Source organism: Epinephelus lanceolatus, chromosome 2, assembly GCF_041903045.1.
Source record: "Epinephelus lanceolatus isolate andai-2023 chromosome 2, ASM4190304v1, whole genome shotgun sequence".
In the NCBI taxonomy this organism is placed as follows: domain Eukaryota; kingdom Metazoa; phylum Chordata; class Actinopteri; order Perciformes; family Serranidae; genus Epinephelus; species Epinephelus lanceolatus.
The window spans coordinates 32,548,129-32,574,560 of record NC_135735.1 but is presented as its reverse complement, the minus strand read 5'-3'; the positions used below and the strand labels follow the sequence as shown (position 1 = coordinate 32,574,560).

Sequence of the window (26,432 nt, the reverse complement as noted above, 5' to 3'; positions counted from 1 at the left end):
TGGAGTTCAGTCAGAGGCTGAGCCTGAACACATACATAAACACTCTCCCACACATGCAGTCAGAGCATCTGCTGCTAAGCTAGCCATCATTTGTAGGTTTGGTACATTGGTGTTTGGGTGTTTTGGATCACACAAAAAGGGAATGGAAGATGAGATAGAGAGATGTTCACTGAGTGCATTACCAGCTCAGGGAACATCAGGTTCAAGTTTAATAACCACTCACTCAAAACTTCCTTTCTCTCTCTCTGTTGGTAAAATGATCAGATGTCGAATTTGGTACTGGCTACTTGACATCTTTTTCTTTTCAAGTGGCTGACATTTCCTGTTTTTCATCTGGTACATTGAAGCTAATCAGCCTGTTTGTCTGATATTAATAAGTTTGCTACAGAGGGTTACTTAAATATCTTCTTCCCTAAACACAACATCACTCAATATATGTGAACAAATGAACAGCTGCTTTTTAGAGCAGAATATTCCACCTAAATGTGACCCTCTGAAATTGAGTAAATGTAAATGTGCATTCTACTCTCCTAAATGCATATGCATGAGCGACATACACTGCATTAATTAATATAGTGAGACTGTGAAGACAGACAACTTTCTATGCCAGTGCGCCCCAATAAAACAAGCTACATAAAGCTTCGTAAATCCGTCTCTCTTGTTGGAAAAAAGGTAAAATCAGCACATTTTAATTATCTCTCATAATTCACAGTACTTCTTTAAAAGAAACCATAGGGGTTGAGGTTGGTGTGTAGAAAATGGGTGTAAGGACAGCTTCAGGAAAACAAGGAAGGCCTGTCAGCTCTGTTAATTCCTAAACAGGGAAACCCCCTGCAGGGAGAATGAAACTAAATTAAGAAGTGTAAATGGGGATTTCACAGCCTGGCAATGACTCATGGAGCAAACCATGTGGTCTGCCAAACACACACACACAGAAATGGACATACGCTATACACCCAGCTAAAAACAAATACATTAGAAGCCATTCATATATACATGCATATGGGCACAAAGCCTCATCAAAAACACACTGACTTACACAGCAACAAAAGGCAAATGGACACACTTATTGCATATGAGCAAAAGTTATAGGCGTATGCTCAGACCTACCGTGAAGAGCACTGCTCTGCTGAACTGATCTGAGTCTCTGAGTGATCTCTTTTATTCCCCTCTGTGTCTGCATGTCTCCCCTGAGACCCCCTACATCATTTTGTATGTGCTAAAAAGATAGAATGTCAAGGCGTTAAGAGGATGAGCTGAAGAGAGTGTTGCAGAAATAGATGGGTTGTGAAATTGAGATGGTATTACATTTGAATGTTCTCGTACTCTATTTAATAGCTGAGAGGACCGGTGAGATTCACTGTTTTTTTTTAATTTGCATCTTATTTCTCTCTTTCGCACCCTTTCATTCACTTCCTTGCTCAATCTCACTCTCACCCTCTGCTTTCCTTTTTTTCTGTCTGATTTTTGCTGTTCTCTGATACACACATAACAAATATGCAGGTAAAAACCTTGAAATTCAATTAAACTTTGGCAACATTTAAGAAAGTCCTTAACTGCCACTTAATGCAACTCATTATTTTAACACTGGCAGCATAACAACTCGCTACGACTATTTATCAGCGCTATTTCAGTTACTACGGTTCATCCAACATTAAATGCCATTAAGTCTGCACTCAGTACCTCAGAGACAAAAAACTAAAGAGGAGAGGGAAAGCGTGAGAAAGAGAGGAGCACAAGTGGAAGCAAGGAAGACTGTGAGACGGCAAAGAAAGAGGAAGTAATTGGGGGAAAAACGGAAGGGATGCTGTGTGTGAAAGATAGAGAAATATTGGTAGAAGGATAGAGGACAAAAGGAGTGGGAACAAGAGAGAGATAGAGCAAGAGTTTTCAGAGGGCTGGGGCATGCAATCAAATGTGCATCTTAGGAAGGCCAGTGCTCATTTTCTGTCTCCCTGTAGAGTCTTACTTAATGAGGTAAGCAGCCAAGTCTTAAAGTAGGAGGGGAATTAGCTATTCATCCACACAAAAGCAAGCTGGCAGACCCTGCATTCCCTCTGTTTCAGTGCCTAACACACACACACAGACACATGCACGCACACACCTACCCCCAGCCAGTTGTGTATAATTCACTATTATCCTTCCTGTCTTCTGACTCAAGGCCAGTAGTCTATGAATAGATGTTTGAAACAAAACAAGAGGGTGGCCTGAGGTTGCTCTCCTGTTGTGGACAAAGGTTTCCAACTTCAGATCAGGGGCCCGCTCAGAGGGCTCCAAAACTGTTTATAGGAAGGGTTTGGTTGGTGTAAGCAGAAAGCCTTTGAGTTTCTGAAGGATAAAAACCTAAAAATCAGTAACAATATGGGTCAGTACTGAAAGCATTAGTCTGTCGGTTTTCAGATACTGTGTGTACCTGCAGCTGAATACAGTAGCTGTGTATGCTTGTTACTTCCATCCATCCATCCATCCATCCATCCATTTTCATCCACATACTGGGGCCGGGTCGCGGGGGCAGCAGGCTGAGCAAAGCACCCCAGATGTCCCTCTCCCCAGCAACGCTTTCCAGCACTACCTTGGGGACCCCAAGATGTTCCCAAGCCAGATGAGATACGTAATCCCTCCTGTTTGTTCTGGGTATGCCCCGGGGCCTCCTACCAGTGGGATGTGCCTGGAGTACCTCCATTTGGAGGTGCCCAGGAGGCATCCTGATCAGATGCCCGAACCACCTCAACTGACGCCTTTCAAGGAGCAGCGGCTCTACTCTCCCTCCGGATGTCCGAGCCCCTTACCCTACCTCTAAGGCTGAGCTCAGCCACCCCACGAAGGAAACTCATTTTGGCTGCTTGTATCCGCGATCTCATTCTTTCGGTCATGGCTCATGGCGACAAGTGAGGGTTGTGACGTAGATGGACCAGTAAATCTACGTCACAACCCTCACTTGTCGCCATGAGCTCATTCTTTCGGTCTCTACCCAGAGCTCATGGCGACAAGTGAGGGCTGTGACGTAGACAAGAGAGGGTTGTGAAGTAGATGGACCAGTAAATCAAAAGCTTCGCCTTCCAGCTCCCCCTGGCTGCGCCTCAAGATCCTGTTCATTAATATCACAAACAGGATCAGTGACAAGGGACAATCCTGGTGGAGGTCAGCACCCACTGACAACAAATGTTTCTACAGTTGCCCAGAATCGACAAACCAAACACTGGCTCTAGTAGGGCCATTTGCATTTTTGCACCAGCCCTCAGCAGTTAGCAGCCCCTCTAAAAAACACTTTTTTTAATGTTAAACAACTCAGTGTTTTTACCGGTTTAAACCACCTGGATAATGTGTTTTAAAAAGAAAGAGACCTCTGTGGATAATTCAGCTCCTGGTAAAAACATTGTGGATGTCTGGATCAGAAAAAAGGTAAGCACAGCTAAGAGTTACACATTAGCAGGTGCTGCGCTAGCAACCTGCCTGCAACATGCAGAACATTGTCAGAGAAATACTGATTTGTAATGTGGAACTGCTTTTGTCAGTGTTTCCACCAGTTTTAATCATCTGGACTGTTTGTTTTCAGGACGAAGAGACCTCTGCGGACAATTCTGCTCCCAGTAAAAAAGCTTCTCAACAATTAACACTGAAGGAACCATGGGAGAACTTTCTGTTCCTTTAAAATCTGCTTACGGTGAATTGTTAGTGTTGCGGCATCAGAGGTTATTCAAGTGCATGTTCTAAATTCAAGTTTGTGACTGCACGACTAATTTAACACCTCTCATAGGGTTGTGAAAATGAAGTCACGTCAATGCGAAGTCAATCATTTGAGGACAAGATAAAACATGAAAATACCATTAAAAAATGTACTCTTAACTGTCTCTGGGCTGAATTCTGGCTAAAATGAGAGATGCTGGCAGTGGAGGCATGGTCTTGTTAAGTTGTGGTTACATCACAGTGAACACATTATTGTCCGTCTGGCACTCAAAGCTAGAATCTTGCAGTGAGAGCAAAGTAATTGTATGTGGAAGTTTGGAATGAAGGGCAGGCATTGTAACCTTAGTTCTGTGAACACAGGCGTAACCCTCTAATGGGGCTTTTTAGAGCAGGCCACTCATCCTCACATCTACGGGTGATGGAAAGTAGAAAATAAAGTCTGTGGTTGATATGACTGAGTGATGAGAGCTGAAGAAGATAGCATGAAAAGGGAATAACAAGAGAGGAGACAATGTAAGAGGTGAGAAGGAGGAAAAACTGAAGAATGGAGGTCATATGGGTTGATTTAAAAAAAATATCTGTACTTATTTTTGTTATCATGTCTACAGGCTTAACAACATTTGAAAATTAAAGAGAAAATGATATCATAATCATACAAAATATAAAGGAAATGCAGTAAATTTTTGTTTAGGATAGGATAGGATAGGATAGGGTAAGACTGTAGAGGAGAAGAGAGGAGAGGAGAGGAGAGGAGAGCTGTGATGTTGTAATTCAGCGTAGGTCTCAATTGATTGACTACACACACTGGACACTCCCCGGGACTCATAAAGCCCCATGTTTACTTAGCATACACACTTCACTACATACAGACTTGTGCGTCTGTGTGTTCTTGTCTACATAAGTTATGAGCCTGTTCAGTCAAGGTGAGACCAAACTTGCAAATAAACCCAGCTAGCCAAAGTTTGCCTTAGTTTAAGCCAGATCAATGTCAGGAGGAGTAAACAGTCAGTGAGCTCCTGCTTGTCAAACCATGTACCTGTCTGGTCAAATGTCGTATATATACCAGAGTTCAAGTAACGTGAGGGCATACATGAATGAGCCGTATTAGGTATTACTTTACCTTTCGGACGTTAATCCAGTAACCTATGATGCGGTCCGTGGCCTCTGGATCTTTCTGTGTCCACTGCAGGTTGTAGGAATAGTTGTTTCCTTTTTGAATTCGCACAGGATTGGGTGTGTCGAAGTAAAACTCAGCATTATAGGGTTGTGCTGTGGAATAGGGGGGAAGAGAGAGAACAAAAATGACATTGGTAAATGGTCATGAAGAAGAGATAACTGTATATGAATACAAGATGAATGGCTGATAGATATAGATTGATTACTTTCCACAAATGGATAACATACCACTGTCTCACTTGTGTTCACTCACCAGATACATTAAATGTGCACGTTGATGTCCCTGCGCTGTTGCTGACTCGGCACTCATAAGTGCCATTGTTAGTGGGCTCCAGCTTAAACTTCAGCTCTGGCGTCTCCTTCAGGTCTGGCATGGGCATACGGATTAAGTCGCCCTGACGATACCACCGGATGTCTGTCAGGCGTGGTGGGTTTGAGCGCATGACTGTACACCTCAGGGTCACCATCTGGAAGTTCCTAGAACGCATGTCCTGGAAGACTGGGTCCAGTATGGGAGGAACTGCAGGGACAAGAGACCTGTGAGTTTTAGTCAACTAAAAAGCATTTGCTCGTGTAGGTTTTTAGTCATTGTTTAACCTGCCATGAAAATCAGTGTGAGGGTGTGAGGTGCGGATGCAAAATAATGGTATTTGCAACTTTTTGTTTGAACGTCTATAAGGATAATCAATCAAGGCAACACTTACCTTTCCAGAAATTTTACACTTTTCTTTGTTTAGGTTAAAATGCTATCAATAAGCTGATGGCACACTGAAATGTAAGTGAATTCCACCAGAGATGAAAACTAATTTTACCATTATACCATTCTCATATGGTTCTAAGAAAACTCCGACCAATCACTGCATTCGGACTGAACGCAATGATTGGTCGGAGTTTTCTTTTGTCCTGTCTGTCTTCCCCATGTGTAGGCCTCCGACAGACGTAACTGCTCGCGTAACATCCCCCCACACCCTCCACCCCGGAGTCTGTGAGACAACAAATATGCTAGTAACAGGGATGCTTGTGGATATAAACTAGTAACCTGAGATGACTATAGTTTCGCCTGGAGCTGTCCCGAAGGGAAGACGCCGGCAGCACTGTGACAGGACGCAGAAGCTGTGGAAGCGCGGAGGGGTTAGCTCTATGCTAACAGCTAACCCCATCAAACCAGCTGTTCCTAGCGGCCTTCTGGCGAACGTCCGCTCGCTGGACACGAAATAGATTACATCCGACTGTGGAGATCCACCCACTGAGGAGTGAGGGACTGCTGCGTCCTTGTGTTCACTGAGACATGGATGAATGGTAACATATAAGACGCCGGTGCTGAGCTAAGGAGGCTAACACTAAACAGAGCAGACGGGGAGGTTGCATCATCTGGTAAGTTCCGTGGTGTATACACAAACAATTCATGGTGCTGTGATGTGAAGAGGATCTCCCAGTTCTGCTCTCAGGATGTGGAGTTTTTGACTGTGAAATGTCGACCCTTTTCATCTTACTATTGCACTATATGTTCTTTCTTATGTGTTGCACAAATTGTTTTTATGTTTTGTTTCTGTTTGCTTGGGGTATACAAAATGTCAGTTCGTTTTTTGTGCTGCGCATAAAGATGACAAAGAAGTTCAGTTCAGTTCAGTTCAGTTCATAATGTTATGACAACACAGCATCCAGTTGCTAATGGCTAACGTTAGCCTACTGTAGCGTAGCCTCTGAAACATCAATGTTATTTTCCTTGTGCGTTTCCACTTACTAGTAACGTAAATGCTACTATCTAACGTTACCATGCCAACGCCTACGTCTATCATAGACGTAATGAGGACGTAATGGAGGAGGGGGGAGTAGGCCTTTGGAGGGAGGTGGAGTTGCAGGAGGAGGAGGATGGGCCTTTGGAGGGAGGCAGGAGTTGTGGATGTTCAAATTTTTTTCTAAGTGCTGTGTGAAATGCAAGAAAAGTACGAGTTGCTTTAATTCTTTGCATTTTTAATTGCAACTTATCACTTAATAGCAGTGCTTCCATTTGCTTTGATGTAAGAAGTATTTGAATCGCCTAAAAACATCACACACACTGATTTTTGTCCTTCCTGTCACTTCCACTGAATTGAATGGATATAAAGAGATAATGCATTTAAATAAATCTTCACATCAGTCAATAATTAAAAGCTTTTGATTAGTAATTATGTCATAAATATATTCTTTTAGCACCTAATAAATACTCGTATAAGCTACATAAACACTTTAAACATCTAAATGAATTAAAGAAAGTCATTTATCCTTTCTGTTGATTCTGTGTTTATTATGTCGTATATAATTAATATACAATTTTTTTTAAGTCAATATATGTGTAAAATATTAAGCTTTATTATATGTTTTGTGCTTTTTTAATGTATTTATTTTCAAGGTAAATTAAACAATTTCTCAGCAATGTAGAAGCCTTGTGTTGCATGAAGATAGCTGGTGTAATAATGCAACACATTTATGTTTCCATTATGGAGCATGATGCTGAGGTTTTAGATCAGAGTTATTTCTAAATCGTGGTTTCTTGCACGATTGTACTTTAAATCACTATACTTTCTCTCACAGGCTCATATGCACTGACTGAACCAAATATTTGGGACACTTATTTTGTGATTAAGCATAATGATGAGGTGCATCCATGTAAGACCCATTATCTCTAATTGTTTTCTTTTTTTTAAAATCTATATCCATCATAAAGGAGATGGAGATAAACCGAAGCAGAGCAGTTTGTGGAGGAGATTTCAGCTTATAGATGTGGACAATGCAAAATGGCCTGCAATGGTGTACATACATCACCACTACCCATGCCTCATCTTCCCTACATTATCCTTTTGTTCTCTGCAGTGTAAATGTCCTCACAGCATCAGAAAAGATTCGCTTTGACAAATAATCCCACACAGAGCAACTGTTACTGCCGCAAGCACAAGGGATGGAGCATTTTTACGAGGCACAGTCCCACCCCTGCTGCTAACCTATCCTAACCAGCTGTAATTAACCTGTCAGCAGGGATGTGCAGCTCTGCAGTTAATGACTGACTAGCTGTTGTTGCCCCGGGGTCAGCCAGGACACAAGACAGCCAAATGACTGTGCCACAAATCACAGCCAGCTAGTTCACCCCTGGCTAATCATGTAGATAATAGACAAGATGCTAATGGTGGTATCACCGTACTAACAGTGATGAGATCTGGTGTTGAGGCCCCTAGAGGTGAGGCAGCATGACTAGAGTCTCTTATGAATCAAGTTTATCAGACACAGATGTGTAATTATAGTCTAATCTGTGTTATGCCTGTAATTTAGATGGATAGGGCCACGAATGAGCTACAGTAAGGAGGAGTGGAGGAAACAGACAGAAAGATAACACGAGGAGCAGGGGAGAGGACTGAAAACAGAGAGACGCTCTTATTGTGCTTGATACAATGTGGGAAGCTCCGAGCAGAATTAACCAGCCCAGGAGTGATGAAAGTAATAACAAAAGACATTCAACAAGGAACGTATCTGATTACAAATTATTTTGATGTTCACACAGTGTTGATAGTTTTAAATACATACTTAAACCTCCTCAATTTGCCTCTTTATTAGAAGGTTTCATAGCCACTTTTGTATTATTATTAATACTAGTACTGTTATTTTTACCAGCTGAGACAACATTGCAGAGGCTGGTATTGTTTACACCTCGTGAGACCGTGTGTGGGTGTGTGTCATCAAGGCAAAATGTGGTACAAGTGACAACTACAGTAGCAGAAACTATCCCAGAAGCCGTTTTGAGCACTAGTATTGTTATTTGTACTCGCTGAGACAATGTTGAAGCGGGACTAACACACCACCTAGTTAATGCGCGGATTGAATCTGATCGAACCTCCTAAAGCTCATCTATTCTCTGTGTGAGTAAAGCTTTTACTGTTTATATGTGTTATAAGTACAGGTATCCACAGCCAAACCAATCCTTGTTTGGAAACACAGTTTACCATTCTGTGCTTGCACTCCAGTCAAAGGAACATGAGTGAGCACCTGCATGCTAAGACTGGAAACCACCAGAACATTTAACTTCTCTGCATCCGTCTTGTTTTAGGTCTAGACTGCCAACATGTGGATGCAACATTCATACAGCTTTCTATCCTCTTATATGTAGAATCTAAATTATCATTTGCCGCTGCGTGTCAGGTCATTATTATCCTCTGACCTTTGGAAACTCTTCCTGCAGCCGTAACATGACCATGTGATAGAGCTGAGGAATGGGGGAGTGGTCAAAGGTCATATTGCAATCTTATGGACTGATTAGTGTATGGTCACATACCCTGCTCCTGCTTATGGACACACATGTGCATACTGATGGCTGTCTGACTTTGGAAACAGGTGGCAAGGTTAAAGAAAAGCAGGCAAACTGTGGGGCGATGGTGAAAGAAGTAGGGAGGAAGGAGGGAAGGAGGAGGAGGTGTGTTGTCAGCTGCTTTGTGAGCAGTTTATAAATCACTCCATCCACCGTAGAATTTGTAGACAAGTCATTACAACCCCCCTACCTAAACCTGAAGTATACATTTCAACATTTATGTAAATTTCTTAGCAGTGGGCTTCACATGTTCCAAGTCATAGGGTTACTTTGATCCCTAACCCAACTATTAGAAACGTCTTTGGCATAGTCTTTGCATTTATTTGCTACTCATTTGGGACTCACAGCACCACATGCAATGTTTCATAGTCAGAAGACCATAATCCATGTAAACACACCATCGCTATCTGTTTTATCGAATGCAAAATGGATTCCATCTGGGAATGCAACACTGACCAAGCCAAACATTTACAGTACACAAAGAGAAAATCAATTTACATGGGACTGAGAGGGGGGGGGTTAGGCGGGATGAAGGGAGAGAGAAACAGCCCTTAAAGAAGAAGACAATGAGGAAGACAAATGATAGGAAAAGTGCGGTGTGAAAGTGAGAGAAGTCGATGATTGAGTATGGGAGGTGGGGAGAGAATGAGAGAATGCAGGATGCAGAAAGGGAATGACAAGACAGAGAGAGGTCCTCTCTCATGGCCAGCAGTTAGCTGATTGATGATGATGAGAATCGCAATGAGGAAGAACAGCCACCTCTCTTGGAGGGAAAGTGGTGAAGTGAAGAAGGGATACACGGCGAAGGGAGGAAGTGGGAAAGGCAACAGTGGCAAGAATCTGCGTATCCTCTTAATTATATCTGCCATAAAAAATGATGGCGTCCTTCCCTAACATCGATCAACAGTGCTGAATGGAAGGAGGCAAAACAAAACTGATCAAATTTACAAGTGAAGTAAAATGGGAGCAGGACATAACGAGGGGTAGTGAGAGAAAAAGACACGCACTTTTCTTGGCTGTAGCTTTACGGCAATATCTCCTCATTTATGGTGTTCCTCCTTCTTTTCCTTATTTCCATCTTTTAACCTCCCTATCACACATTTCATTTCTTGCACCTCGCCATCCCTAACCCTGCTTCCCTGTTCAAAGCTCTCTCTTAACCATGGTTCTTTCTCTCTTGGTCCTGCTCATGTATCTGTCTCATCTCTCTGTTTCTTTCTCTGTCCAGAGTGGGGTGGCCACCTGGTCCATTAATCAGTCTTGGCCAGTGTGGACAGCAGAGCTCACAGAGTGTTGCCCTTCCGCCCCGCCTGCATTAGCAGGCCCTGTAAATCCTTCTTGAAGAGGAGAGGAGAGATGAAGAGGAGAAGAGAGGGCAGTGATTTGGGTGTGTTTTCATCAAGTATGGGAAAGAATCCTTAATTCTAAAAGAAATAACAGAAAAAGATCCTTACAAAGTATGATCAAATATATTAGTATAAGTAGCATCAAAATATAAGAGCTTTTGGTCCAAAAAGTACAAATTTCCTACTCTAAGTTACGTAATGAATAGAGACCCAGTCCTTTCATTCTTCCTCTCTTTTTGTGTCATTATAGTTTTATGTGTTTTAGATGTACTGCTCTTACTTTTTTGTATCCTCACACTTTTTCTTATGTCTTGTACATTTCATCACTTTAATTAATAGTAGTCTTTTAACTTGACCTTGTACACAGGGCACACTGGGACAGTGCCGAAAGGGTTGCACTGAATACTGAATTCCTGTTAACATAAATTTACTGAATTAAACCGTGCACTTAGCAATGCAATGATACACTGCTGTGCAAGAAAGCAGGCTTTTAACTATACATCACATTTGTGACCCATCTAATAACATTTTAAATATATGAATGATTTAAGTTCATGATTCATTTATTATTCTATGTTGCTGAAAAACTATGGGTGGGATGTCCTTAAATTCCTCGGAAATAACAAAGCTCCTTGATTGAGTGCTAAAACAACTCCAATACTTGAATTTCATTGTCCATAATTGTTCAGAATGAGCTAGTCGTGCCATGGAGAAGCTCACAGTCAACCAAAAACACTCTGTAAATGTTATTTTCCTCGGGTTATTATGTTTGATTTTACCCATTGGTTGCAATATACGACATGAATGTCAACACTCGCTCACAAAAAGGAAATTCAGCAGGGGACCCTGTGTTACTGCTGCTGATTACATCTTCTGTATGGTACACTGATTGAGCCCACCTGATGTGCTAACATAAATAGAGCACATCCAGTGTTAGTTCACAGAAGGAGCAAGGTATTTGTAACTTCCTGCAACGCGTAAGTACACTGGAAGCATTGTTTTTCTCTCTTTTTTTATTTAAATTTATGTTATTACGTTATAACAAATAGAATTAAAAGAAAGTTGGAGGGCACTCAGCAACTGCACCGCATGCACATGCACATGCAGTTTTGGGTGACAAGTGATTTTGTATGGTTTAATCATGTACATAAGGATGCCTAAAGTAGGGGAGACCGGGGATGATTGTAACACTTTTTGTTTGAGCAAGTGTAACTCAGTGGGTTTTTTTGTTAAAGCTCTTAAATTTTGATATGTGGTACCCATATTTGTCTGCTATAAATAACACACACTTTGACCTCTACTACACCATCACAGATTATGGAAATTAATGTCAAATACAGAGAGGTATATTGTTACAACGTACCCCAGTACCGGGGTGAGTTGTAACACTAGCTGGGGATGGATGTAACAATTAAATTATTGTGCTTAAAAAAGATTCACAATAGGCTAAATGTATTAAAGCACTTCAATGAATAATAAAGAAGGAACAATAAACTTGTAAGGATACAATAATTATAATATTAAAATTAATAGAAATGTATAACATAAATACAAAAAAAGTTGACGTTTGAACAGCATTTGAACAGTTGAACAATAAACACTTTCGAAGAGTAACTATTATCTGAGCAAACTAAGGCATAATACCTATAGCCTATTTTAATCTGATTGGCAGTTGTGGCAAATGTAGATGTCCTTGCCTGGGGTGCAGGCTTCGTGGGCCCAAAATCCACACTTTTTAAGAACTGTTACAACCTTCCCCATGCCTAGCAGCCATGAAAGAGCTAACAGTTTATAGCATTCAGCTTCAAAGCTAGCACTAATGAAACACATCAAATTAAACTAGAGAAACTACTACTTGAACCTATGTAAGTGAAACAGTTGTACATACAACACAATGGACACTACGCAAAAAAACTATTGTGATGAAAATGTTTGGTTTTTTGTTGTTGCTCAGTACCAGTGAGTGTCGGTACGATTCAAGCATTGTAGAAGTAAGTAAAAGTAAGTAACCTCTTGGGAAAGGAAAGGGTATTGAAATTATGTGTTACACTACCAAGACAGATCCTACTTCTTTCTCAAAGCCCATCCTCTGGGAGAATTATAATGGCAGCCCCCACCGGAGCTCTCACAAAGGGGAAGAGGTAGATTTAGAGAAAACAGCCTTTAAGCCGTAGAGGTGTGTCCTCATTTCCTTTTACTCTCCCTTTCTACACTCTTTACATTGCCATGCATGTCCTTATCCGTCTTTAGGGTACACAGTTTAAAAGGTGTTTTCAAAGCGAGAAGATTTGCCATTATTGAGTGTGATATTTAATAAAAATGCAGTGTTTTAATGGATCTCTGATATTATCATAGCAACAAAGACTTCTTATGGCCTATAGAGGTCTGTGCAAAAGTTACCTTTAGAAAGAACTGTATTCAAATTTCAACCTGTCACGCAGAGCTTTTATAGGTTTAACAGGAATAATGCCTACCATACATTTTCAACTGATACTAAAATTGTTACTGTAATTATCCTCTACCTGCTGTAATCTTCTCGTTTTACTACTTTATTTTGCCACTGCATGAGGCTCTAGCGAAGGTTCAGTCAGGAAGACAACACTTTCAATGCTCAGGCTGTAAGATTTCTTTCTCACCCTACCATGCACTCCTTGCACATATGCTCACGCACTATCTCTAGGTGTCATTGTCTGGGTGGGTCAGTTGAGTCAGGTGAGCTGATTCACAATCAACCAATAGCACAATGACACACCCTCTCTGACAGCCTATCATCTTACTGCTCCTCATTTTAAATATGGCTCTTTCTCTGCCATGTGTGCCCTCCATCTCCCCATCACCACCTAGTCTTTATCGATTCATCAGCCACATCTGCCTCATCAACCTTTAGAGTCAGCAGCCACCACCACCACCACCAGTGTCTGAACTCCACAGGGGGATTTATCTTTCTGCTCCTCAGACTTCTCTCGATCAAAAAATATCTCCCTCTGGTGTCCAAGCGCCAAAAACTTCTGTTAAATCTTTATCAGCACAAATCTGTCTCTCCTGATCAAAATATATTCTATGTCGTTCTTAAGTTTTTTTTGTTCATTGCAGACATTGCTACTACTATTACTGTTAACTGCCAGTGATCACTAAAGTTTCATATTATTCTGTCTTAGTAGTAGAAAAGATGCAGATATAACCATGTCATCCAGATACTGTCACCAATCCTATTTACACCAAACTGCACTGAATAGGTGGGACAAATACTCTCACCAAGTAACCCCAGCCTTTTATTTCTTTTCCTTTTACCTGCTTGCACTGCGTCATATAATTTGAAGCATTTTTTTTCCACAGCTATGCTGATGACACACAGTTATATCTATTAAGATATGATGATCCCAACTGCTTTGATAGTCTCAGAAACTGTCTCAAGGACATACACAGTGCCTAAAATTACTTTTCCCTATGCTTCACATGGGGGGAATTCATACAGTTCAAACCTCAGCTTGCATGTCGTCGCTCTCCTTGGGATTGTCTGAACTACATACTATACATTGCTGTGATTTGTTGTCTCTTTCTCTTACTCTCTAGTGGTCATCTCTTTCAGCTGTATCAGTGTCCTCAGTCTTTCTTTCGTTGGCTTTGGTCACCTAGGGGCCAATGATCTAGCTAACATTACAGCTAGGCTGAGTAGGAGACCATTAATGTGTATATCCCATCCTGTCGTGAGCACGAACCTCTCGTCCATGCATGCTTCTTTCTGCAAGCTGATACCATTTGCGGATGTAGTTCGGTAAAAAGAAAGTAGTTTGTGCATTTCACTGCTCACAACAAGGTCTGTTGATTATTTTAAGTAACCAGGTCATGATTTCTGTGCCATCTATTTCCATTATATTCAAGAGAAGGCACACATCTCTACAGCCGATATCTCCAACTCTCTGCAACTCACAACAAAACAATCTAGACTGATAAACAACTCTACAGGTCAGAGGGTTCTGTATTTTTAGTTTTTGGGATTAACTGTCCCTTTTTCTTCTGCAGGACGAGCTGGAACGCTGCCTTAGATCCCCAGGCAAGGCCCTTTTGGTTGCTCCACGGTCCAGGCTCAAGACTAAAGGTGACTGCACTTTCTCTATTAGGGCACCTGTGCTTTGGAACATCCAGCCTGAGGAAATCAGGCTAGCAAAACCAGTATCATCTTTTCAATCCCCTCTAAAGACATGGTTTTATAAACAGGCTTTCATGCGAATCACTCCCTGTGGAATCACTGAGGGATCTTTGTTTTTCCTGTGTTAGTCTTGTATTAACCCTTGCTCCAATCTTTTTATAAATTTTCAGTGCACATTTGTATAAAAGTTTTGAACTGTTTTGAATTGTCTACCAGTTTGTAGATGTTTTTTAAATCGTATCTGTATTATTATTATTACTATTATCATTATTATTATTATTATTATTATTATTATTATTATTATTACTATTCCAATGGTGTTGTACAGTATGTTGTTGTGGGTTTACTTCACACTTACACAACACGTTGAGTTGGACCTGTGCCTCTCTGCGTTTGATGTTAAGCCCATTGTATGGAGCCGTCTGGCACCGGTACGCCCCCATCATGTCCCTGCTGACGTTCTTTAGTCTCAAGCGACCATCGGGTGTCTCCACCATGGTCCTTCCTGATGGCATTAGCAGGTCCTTCTCTGTCCGTGACCACAGTATAGGTGGACGTGGTTTTCCCTCTACCACCAAGCACACCAGGTCAACGTTACCTCCTTCTCGCACACTGACCACCTGACCGCCTGGTGGTACTGACAGCACTGGAGGGGAGACTGGAGAGGAGGGCAGTAAAAGAGGGAAAGGAATAGTAAAAAAAAAAAAAAAAAAAGGTGTAAATGTTCTACAAAGGACAATCTCATATATTCTAACCTATAATAATCAACTAAAAAGTTACATATACATAAGTAAAATACCATTTCAGAGTACTATTATTAAAATATAAATACTTAACAAGTATAATGGAATGGAAAGGAGGGACTGCATGGTGTTATATAACAAGTCTAGAGGAGGACATGACTTACAAATTACAGAGGGTGTGAACAGAGAAACTGAATAACAGAGACAGATGGATGATAAAAAGGTACAAAAGGAACTGACATTTACAAGGCTAATTTTATTGGACAATCATAGTTTCAATGCAACATAGGGACGATAAAAAAAGATTACTGCTCGGTAATTAAGTGCTAACATTATGGTTAACCAGACACGAGAAGGCACACATGAACACACAGACACACAAAGTCCTGAAACAACTTGACAATGACTGTGTGTTGAGGATATAGTCAGCCTGATGAAGTCATGAATGCCCAATCTACAATCTTAAACACGCCTTGATTGGAGTATTTGCTTCTTTAACTCTCAGTACCTAATTACCTCTAACCACTATATTTGCCACCAAATACAATTTCAAGTAATGCTGCTGATGAGCAGTTAAATACATGCATTTATTTACAGCCCACTGGCACATTTGGATTTGTCATTGCTGGTGGTCTGAATACAGAAAAGACCAATGAAAGGATTTTTGAGTGAGCTATTTAACTTTTGCCGACAGCAGCTTAGAACCTCATGGAAATTCGTCTCAGTCTGACAGAGATATAAAATAAAAAAGAAAAGGAAAACCTCACCACTGTTCTGAGAGATGTTGACATCCACACGGAGCTCCGACACTCTGCTGCCTGGGAAGTTGGCCACACAGCTGTATGTAGCCAAGTCTCTGAACTTCATGTCCACAATCTCCAGACTACTGGTGCCGGGTGCCATGTCTGGGTCACTGCGCAGCAAGATCAGGCTCTCCGAGTTGAAGACAGGTGCACCGTTCTTGTACCAGGTGTAGTTGACCTTGTCCTGTGGGGTGGCATCAACATGGCAGGACAGCTTGAGGTCTCGACCCATCTGGATGGTCTCGCTGTCCTTGTTGGAGTCTGGAGTAATCTGGAAGGTCAGGTTGCTCATCGCTGTGTGTGGCGGTAGCGAGGTGAAGAAGAGAGACAGAGGGGTTAAATAAATAGTATAGTGTCAGAGGTTGGCTGTGGTGCAGTGTTGAAAACAATGAATAGTGGTTGGACTATTCAAATGCTCACTACGAAAACAAATTTTACTAACTACAAAGAAGCATTTGGAACATTTTCTTCTCTTAATATGCTTACAATATCTTTCACTTTTGGTCTGAACGATATTTTATAATGCAAAACACCAAACTGAACTAGCCTGTACACTGGTATATAAAAAGGGTAATCTCCTGTCGGTTTTGCTGCCATGGTAAAACAAACAATTTTTAACGTTTACAAAGTATTTAGCTTGAGGTTTAATACAGAAATGACCTGGTGACTCTTGCAGCAGCCTCCTGTAGCATTAAAGCTGCCAGAAATTCTTAAGTGAGGTGCACTGAGTTAAATCGATGACTTGGTGGGAATAATGTATGAGTGGTGCTTGGCATTGATGAAAATCTGTGTCCTTGTACTGTGTGATTATTATATAGTATGTGCCTCTCAATCTCTTACCCTCCACATAACCTTTTTTTATTCTACTTTGGAAGCACATATTTATGTCATGCCAATAAAGTTTACTAAAGTTGTATCAAATAAACTACAAATGAAATTTAAATTTGAGGAAAACGATTGAAAATAAGTTTTAGGAATGACATCAAAAAGACAGAATTGATACGGTAGTGAAAATGAGGGATAACAAGAAAGTAAAAAAGCAATTAAAACAGAGAAAAAAGTGGATGGAGGAGGGAGAAGATGGCTAACGCAGACCGGTAGATGAGTTTGCGACATAGCATGTGAGGCATGAGGAGGGGGCAGCGTGACAAAAAGAAACCAAAGGGGAAAGGAAATTGAAGAAGAAAGACAGAGAGAGAGAGGAGGAAGCAAATTGTGAAGGAAGGAGAGACAAAAGGAGCCAGATACAGAATAAAATAACAGGGGGATAAGGAGGAGGAGGAGGAGGGGGGGGGGGGGGGGGGGGGGGGGGACAAAATCAAGGACAAAGAGTAACTCTCACACTGTCACATTTAATTTTCAGTTTCAAAGGCTGCGTTTCCCCAACAGATTTCCATGTTGAATACAAAACAGCTCTCTGTTTCTGTACTAAGGGGAGAGACAGGCGGCGAGGAGGAGAAGAGGAGAGCTTGATTTAAACTCCTTTCGAGCTTGTTAACAAGATGCTTGGGTGGAGCCACGGATAGGAAGCAGTGACCATATGTTTAACATGATCCTGCAACTTTACCTGGTTAGCGCCAAGACAATGTTGTGTGTGCATGTGATGAGGGAGCCCGTGGCTGTGTGTGCATCACTTTGCAACTGTGTCACCTGCCTACCTGCAGACTTTTATCTCTCTGCACTCACTGAACGCGAGTATGTGTGTGTGTGCGTGTATTTCATTCAACGTCTTGCCACCTGTGCTGGTGTGACGATGCGTTCAGGCCCATTAAGCTAACAGGAGAAACCCATCCAGCATACGTTCTCTACAGTGTTAACTAACAGAAGAGACTGTCGCTAATTGCTTCCACTCCAGTCTAACTAATTGGAGTGAATAAAGATGATTAAAGGGACTAAAAATAGCTGGAGGGGAGAGAGAATGGAAGGCTTCTCTTTTAACGGCAGGGGAATTAGAAAAAGAGCGATACTTAACTGGCCTATTCTGACAAGATTCACATCAGCTCTCCCTAATGATGGATCAACTGCTCGCGTGTCACACACCACACAGACACATACAGTGCGCACACAAGTTAATATATTTGCATACGTTCACACGTTATAGCCAGTGAATAAAGCAGGATGGGACAGATGGCACTTTTCATTTTCAGTAAGGGAAATAATTTTTATCTTTAAATATTTTAATGAAAGAGGCATGGATTAATGTGCTGGAAATTAAATATACGGCATATTAAATCAAATACTTTCAAAACTGCAAGGACTTTTATCAGGTGTGTGTGTATTTGCTGTGTCAAAAACAATTTTAAAAATATCTGTTGTATACTGTCCCCTAAGTTAGCAAAAGGAAAGAAAAATAACATATGGCATGATTACAAAATAGATAAAGGAATCAAAAATTGGACATTTTTTTAGTTTCAAATCTTGCAAATGTGAAAACTGAATTGCTGCTAAATGAATTGTGTCAAGTTTGGCAAAAGATGCACACACAAACATACTATCAACCTCAAAACACCCTGATTCACCAACAATCTCCCATCTTCTGTCTCCTGCCATCTGGGAACAAACTCATACATGTGTTACTTACTCCTGACAACGAGATTGACATTCTTGCGAGCGGGGTTTCCCACATTGTTGACAGCCGTGCAGTTGTAGAAGCCCGCATCAGCCGGCATGGCCGCCCGTATAATCAGTGTTGCCCCTCGAACTTGGGCGCTGAGGGGAAGGGGGCCGGGGTAACGAGACCACGTCACAGTGGGGGCCGGGAAACCTGCCGTCACCTCACAGGTTAAGAACACATCCTGGCCGGGATCCACCACAACTGTGTCGTTCACTGACAGCCGGATCATTGGGGGAGCTGAGGAGGGGGGAGACACAGGAGAGGAGGAGAGAAGAAAGGATTACAAGGAGAGCAAATCACTTTCTCTGTGGTTACATGGAACAGAGCGAGGTTGTTTTCCTTCTGCTTTGCAACTGTTGTACAAGATAGGTGGTTTCGTGACGCTGACACTGACAGATGTTGTAAATGATGTTAACTGTCTCTCTGCACCTGTAATACAAACGCAAATGAAGGTTTCCTGGTGGGATTGCAGGATGGTTACAGGATTTTGCAAGTGGAAGTGATGACATTACTTAAAAGTGAGAATGGGAGTAGGCCTATGTGTTATGTTAATGTGTGCGCATGCATATAATATGCATAATGTATGTCACATTATCTTAGTAATTTCCCACCAACTCCTTGAATATATGAGAATCTGCACCTCACAAGTAAATTAAGTAAGTATAAATTGGTGATTTGACATCCTAGTCTTTTAATACTACAACTACTGGCATTCTATTTGATCAACACATTTTCCGACCTCGTCACATATTGGCGTTTTGGTCATGGACTTTCCACGTCCAGATACTACGTGAAAGGTATCCTGGGTGCATTGGTTGTTGGCGTTATATGCATTGTCTTCTTTCAAGATACAGCTTTGTTTTCACAGCAAATACACTACGTTGGTACAGCACTGCGAATAGACACACATGGTTGCGCTTAGGCAACAAAAGCACACGGTTAGGTTTAGGAAAAAAGAACAGGGTTTGGCGCCAGAATCTTACGGGATGAGAACATCGCTTTCTCGGGTGAAAGTTGATGGTTGTTGGACCCATCCACTACTCTGACTTTTGGCGCCTTAACTTTCGCCCTTGTCCTGCCACGTCTCCCCTTGACACTGCCAGGTGCCTTTAAACTATAACAGCAACTGGCTGTGTATCATGCCAAAATTAAAGGACGCCTTTTTTCATTAGTTTCTGATGTTGCAAGTAACTGCCCGGGCGCTGAATTTCGATGACTTCGGAATGAGACTGGGCTCATTTGATCAAGTTACTATAGCTGTATTAACTAGATATCCAACTCAATCCTTGCCTTATTGGCCGTAGTACAAATCTGGAAAACTGTGGTACCTGTCAATTTGACATACATATGGTATAAATGAGTCTTGATCAGCGGTGAACTCCCAGATGCTCAGAACTACTTAAAGATATTTCACAGGAGGCAGTTACAGCTGTCTGTATTGGATCACCACTTCACTGTTTAAATCCCAAGACACACAAGCAAAACATGACCTTCAACCAAATCAGCAAACAGCAACAGCCTATAAATTTGACTCCAGATATGATGTAGTGTTTGAACAAGTGTGTGCCTGAGTGTATTTGTTTCTCACAGTGTGTGTGTGTGTGTGTGTGTGTGTGTGTGTGTGTGTGTGTGTACATGCCTGTGAGTCATTGTGCATTCATGTGAGGGGTTTTGAATCGCCATCCTTTTCTCAGTGTACACTAATCAGTAAACCAAAGGTAATTCATGTCTTGTTCCCCTGCTCTCACATCACCCAAATCTTCCCCAAGCCATTGCGTCATTTTCCTATGACTGACCTAACAGGAAAAGTAAAGGATGACCCAAAATGCATCTGCAGAGGGGGGGAGGAATCCCGCTGCCAGACAGAGATCGATTGGACCCCAGCAGTATCAAAATACACAAAAAAGGGCAAAGCAGTGGGAGCGAGGGGCACACACAGTACAGTACTGAGCAACTGAAGAGGAAGTAGAGAATAAAAGACAGGAGAGGGAAAGGGACAAAAGACAAAAACAAAGGATATTTATCATCTGTGAGGAGGTTTGGAGAGAGGGATGAAAGAAAAACACCCACAGTGACAGTGAAACGAGTGTACACACACACACACACATTGATAACTACATGGCATACAGTGTGCACAGAAAGATTATTTTGATAGTTGGATACCAGTAAGACAGCCTCCTCACTCTGTCAGTAAACCTAAACATTCACTGATTTAAACTGTATAGTGCAAATCTAAGAGTAGAGTTACTCCAAGAGTTTTACTTTAAAATCATCGTCAGGAGCAGACAGTTGTCAGGAAACGATAAATGCCAGGTGTACCAGCTGATGGCTCAGTCGCATCAGTTATGCTGATGATGTTTTTTCCTGCCTATACAAGTACTTTTTCATTTTGTTAATGAAATACAGCGCAGATACTGAGCCAAAGCGTATTGTCTGCCAAGTGTGAGAGTCTGTGTTTGATTCCACTCGCTGTAGATCCAGTGGCGTAGGGGTAGTGACTCACAGGCTCTCTATTTCAGTGGGTAAATGTCACTGGTGGCTGTGTGTAACTCTGTCGGCTAATGAGAGATGTGCAGAGGTAGCATATGTTGCCTTGCTCAGTGTTCAGCACAACTGGCATGTGACTTGCTAGCTCTGTGGCTAACAGGAGTATCCAGTGTGTGTAAACAAACGCACTTGTGCACAACACTGGTGAGCAAAAGCACCACTCTCATCACGCAAAATGTAGCATGTAGGCCTATAGCAGTGGGCGGACATGGTGAACTGCCATGCTCCATAGATAAGACAAAGAAACTGATCAACAGGAAAATTATCACGGGCAGCGCCAATGTCAATATATTCGAACCTGGTTGGTAACATTACACATGAAAATACAGGTGGATAGCAGCTATGAAGAGGAAGAACTGGACACTGGTTCAGACATTCTTATTTGTGCTACACATTTCATTTCAGGTAATGTCAGCTAAGAAATGACTCACAATTAACCTACATAAAAGTTCTAATTTTCTCTAAAATGAAAATTTGTCAGTGCTGTTGAGTCGAGTTGGTTGCAGACATGTTTAGCTCACCAGCAATTTATGTAATGGCTTCCTTCAATCAAAACTAACATATTGAAGATCGTTAGCTGTCTAGTTTATGCATACTAATGTTAAACCTGATTACAGCAAGCCATTACATAAATTACTGGAGAGCTTTCAGAGAGTGTAAGCAACCAACTTGACTCAACAACACTAACTGATCCTGGCGTCCAGTTCGTCCTTCTCACAGCTGTTATCCACCTGTGTCTCCTTTCATGGTGATGTTCAAGAGGAAATCTGTGCCACAATATTCTACTGCTCTCCCATCTATTTGAACCCCCTATTTCCACACAAGATTGTCCAAGATTGCAACAAGATGGTTAGGCTGTCAATCTTGTGTCCCAACCAGGTTCAAATAGTACAGTATTGTTGTTGGCACTGCCTGTGTTTTGCCCACCAGCAACTACATGCCATTGTGTGTGTCATTTCCAAACTTAGCACTGTTCCTACAGCTAACACAACACACTGCAGGTCAAAGTCTTGCTTAACTTGTCGAATTTAGTGGTTTTTATACACAGATATCATCATGCATAATAAAGCAGTTTCGAATGACAAGCCCACAGAAAATGACAAGCTAACTCTGCTAACGTCAGCATAAACATACTGACTAACTTGATTCTTCATGTGTCCAATGGATTCATAATGTTGCTCTGTGTTTGCTGGATGTGTATAACTGCTAATTTGTGCTAACTTGTTAGCCATAGCAGGTGTATCAGATGTTATGTGAAGTCTGTGTGCAGTATCTGTCCCTTTGTTTCTGAGATGTTTTGTTCCCTAGTAGCCAAAAATAAGGTGATGCAGCAAGTTCTGTTTGGCAAAAGCATAAAAGAAAAACATTGGTATCATGAAAAGACAAAAACTAAAAGATGATCCAATTAAATAATTAATTGGTCTACTGATTTAGTTTGTTTTGTTTTTTAGATTGGCTGACATTAAATCAGTTGAGGCTTTTGCAGTTAGACATATAGGATAGAATTGCTATGCAGCAAACACACCTTGTCTATTTGTTTGTCTGTGTTTATCTTAATGAGCACCTGCTGTTACAGACTGAAACTATACGGTAAGTGGTGGCTAAACCACTAAATGGTTGTTTAGTGACATAATCTGGCCGTAATAGTTCCTGCAAATTGTGTGTGCTGTTTCTTTGTTAAACAAGGCTCTCCATGTGGTCAATATAACCCTTTTAGTTCGAGCATCAAACAGGGTTTCCCTGCAAACTAATGGTGGTGAAAACCCTTGTTTCACGTGGTTGTAGTACTGTCTAGTTTGATGTAAAATGAGCACTTTTTAAAGCACTCAAAATGCTCCACATGGGTGGCAATCCTATCTGCAACATCTTGTAATAGGTTTTTGCATATCTTGCCACAGGGCGTAAATGGGGTGACAGGAGGATAACGTTGAGAGAAATGAGCTTGTGACCAAAATGTCACCTGTTTAAATCCCTCGAGTGGTTACAAAATGTTTTTGGTGGAGTAATATAGAAAGGTCTCCCCCTCCCTCATCAACCGCAGTATAACACCCCAGGGCAAAGCAGTCAAGCCCCAGTTTCTCTACCGGAGCTGCTTCACTGGCCACGAGTTACTAATCTGTGGTGGAGCTGTCTAGCTCTCTGGTGCGAATTTAAGTGTCTATGTGTGTAAGTCTTCCTCTCTCTATTAGTACTTTGCCAAGTAATAGCAGCAAAAATGAAGAAAAACAAGGTCATTGTATCTGCTTTAAATATGCTCAGTCAACCTGCCTCTTTGAATTATGCACATATTCTCTTGAAACTGCCATGTCACATGGGATGATAATGCTTGTTTTGCTACAGCAACCCTGTAAGACATCATGCAGCAGGTGATAACTCTGTGCTGTTTAGCACATGGAGACATAATGATGATTTACTCTCTTAAGAAAATGTAATTTGGGGTCATTTTGGAGATAAAATAAAAGCGAGCAATAAACCTGGCTGCTGAACTTGTTGCGCAAATTGTATTCTGTATAATAATTTACTTGCTTGATATATGTTTCTTGTTTTTAAAATGTGTCTCCTCTGGCACAGAAACTAAAGACAACACCACACACACACACACACACACACACACACACACACACACACACAATAAAGAGCTGGAGCTACAGTGGTAAACACCTACTTTATTTGCCAATGTGAATTCATTCCAATTCGATGGATGAAAAAAGATGAAAGAGGCTTACATTCTCTAATAGGTTTAGATGCTTGGAGAAAATAAACAAATCCAAGCTCTGAGTCAGAACCAGGTGAGCCTACAGCTACCTGAGTAAAGTCTGTGTCTCCTCGTCCTTCCATAAGCGGTGCTTAGGACCTTGACAGTATTGTACACTTCTGTGCTCTGAGATATCACTCACAGATAGTCAATAAAAAGTAAGCTGCAGAGATGAAGTCGGCCCTTTTCATTCTTGACTACAGAGGTGAGAAGAACATTCAAACAGGGTCCATACAGTATTAATGCAGGGTAAGCTTCCTCTTCTTTATTTATTTATTTTTTTCATCACAGCCTTCACAAATTGTGTGTGTGGGTCCTGACAGATCATAAGTTTTGGGTCTTGTTTTAAAACACCTGTAGTCTGCACATGGGGGTTGGTTGAAAGGTCAGGCGCTGATCCTTCTAACTACAAAGAATATGTAAAAAAAAATTTAAAAAAAGAAAAGACAAGAAAAAAAGACGTATAATTGAATGTCTTTTTAATATTTCGGTGTTATTTCTGTTTATTATTATTATTATCACTAGTGGTAGTAGTAGAAGGGATCAGTGCATAATGAGCAATGCAGAACCCATTATGATCACATCCCATAAAGTACTGTAAATTAAACCTTAATAAATGATCCAATTACTACACTCAATGTGATGTTTTTGGAGTATTAACTCATTAATGTGTGAGAAATGCATTGACATGTATTCAAATTAGCTGTTAAACAATAAAAGCTGTTATAGTCCAAAAATTAAATATATTTTTGTAAAATTATGAGTCAGTGTTTATCATATGAACTCATTATTGCAATGCCATTATTAATACTGAGCCATTACATTAATGATACAACATAAATTAATGCTTTTGTTACCATTAGGTTCCCTTGAGCAAGTAATTTAGTGCGTTATGCATAATTGAAGCACCGATGTGTGTACATTTTTAAAATGTTACCATTTTATGTTCATTTGCGAACAAAATATTTGTTTACCACGCAACATATTGAGTTGTTGAATGTCCTGGGTGCATTTTTAAGGTTTTAAATATTCATGTTTGAAGGTGTGTACTCCAGACGGGGTCTTTTAAATGACTCTAAAAGACAAGAAGGAAGAGAATCCAGGCTTTTTATCGACCTGAGAGAGAGTTAATCCTCAGTGAGAGACCGACCCCACAGAGTACAGGAACCAATTCATTCCTCTAATAGTCTTTATGCAGTACATCCTCTCATCTAATCTCTTTTTTAACAGATTGCAATCACTGTAATGAAAGAGGTGCACGGAGGCTCAACAAACTAGTTTACCGGCGCATGTTTTTACTAATGCAAGAGCGCACACGGCACCATGCACACACACAGACAGGCTGTGTAGTCTCTAACATGGGTGACAAAAATGTGCATGCAGAAACAGACACTAATGGGACATCTCTTTAGCTAACCTCACTAGTGATGGCTCTCAAACCGACAAGACATTTCACTGGTGTAACAACTGCAATCAGCACATAAATAGCACTGTCCACTTCCATTGTATCAAACCACAATGTGAGGAAAGTAAACCCCTGTAGGCCCGAAGAGCTTTGGAAGTATTCAACAAACCCTTATGGAAACTTTGTCTGTTTGTTAGGTACAGCTACAATAATATAGACAATCAAGATAAGTGTGAATATACTGTATCAAAGGCCTGTATGTTGTCATAATTGATTAAACTGGCATTTTAAGGTCCATGCTCATGTGGTTTTCCTCTGAATGTGCTGGTTGACAGGACACTAATTGAGGTATAGGTGAATGTTAATGTAAATACTATAAAAAGAAACCTTACAAATCAATAAACAGCTAAATATATTAAAATTCCAAGAACAGAAAAGGCCAAAAGTACAGTTCAGGAAAGTCTAGGAAGAAGAAAAAAACAGGAGAGAACACTATATGTGAAGCCAAGGGGGGAGGAACTGAGGATTTGAGAATTATAGCTTCAATTTCCTGGGGATGCGTGGGTGACGGTAACGGTGGGATCAGCCAGCGCTCTTCCCAAAGTAATGGGATTTATGTGCAGCACAGCAGTTTACAACCAGGTAACAAATGCCTCTCTCCTCCACGCTCACACTTCCTCACTCCCTCTCTCGCATTTTCTCTCTGTCAGTTTGTCACCTCTGTATCTTCAATATCGGTCTTTTTACTTTCCCCTGTCTCTCTATACCTGGTTCTCATTCTTTCTGCATTCTGTGTGCACTGCATTCTCTCTATAACTTGCTTTCTCTCTCACCGCCATGCTGCACTGCCTCTTTCACATTTGTGGGATT

The 26,432-nt window shown here is 41.1% G+C and overlaps 1 protein-coding gene across 2 annotated transcripts in view; it reads right to left on the bottom strand.

Moving 5' to 3' along the window:
- Positions 1–26,432, bottom strand: part of mdga1 (MAM domain containing glycosylphosphatidylinositol anchor 1) — a 234,347-nt gene that overhangs the window by 53,255 nt on the left and 154,660 nt on the right. For both annotated transcript variants that reach the window (XM_033627130.2, XM_033627141.2), the window contains exons 7-11: positions 18,823–19,092; positions 16,206–16,535; positions 15,054–15,353; positions 5,117–5,383; positions 4,808–4,956 (exon numbers count right to left, since the gene is read on the bottom strand). In XM_033627130.2, the coding sequence (XP_033483021.1) occupies positions 4,808–4,956; positions 5,117–5,383; positions 15,054–15,353; positions 16,206–16,535; positions 18,823–19,092 (1,316 nt within the window). The remainder of the gene's footprint in view (positions 1–4,807; positions 4,957–5,116; positions 5,384–15,053; positions 15,354–16,205; positions 16,536–18,822; positions 19,093–26,432) is intronic.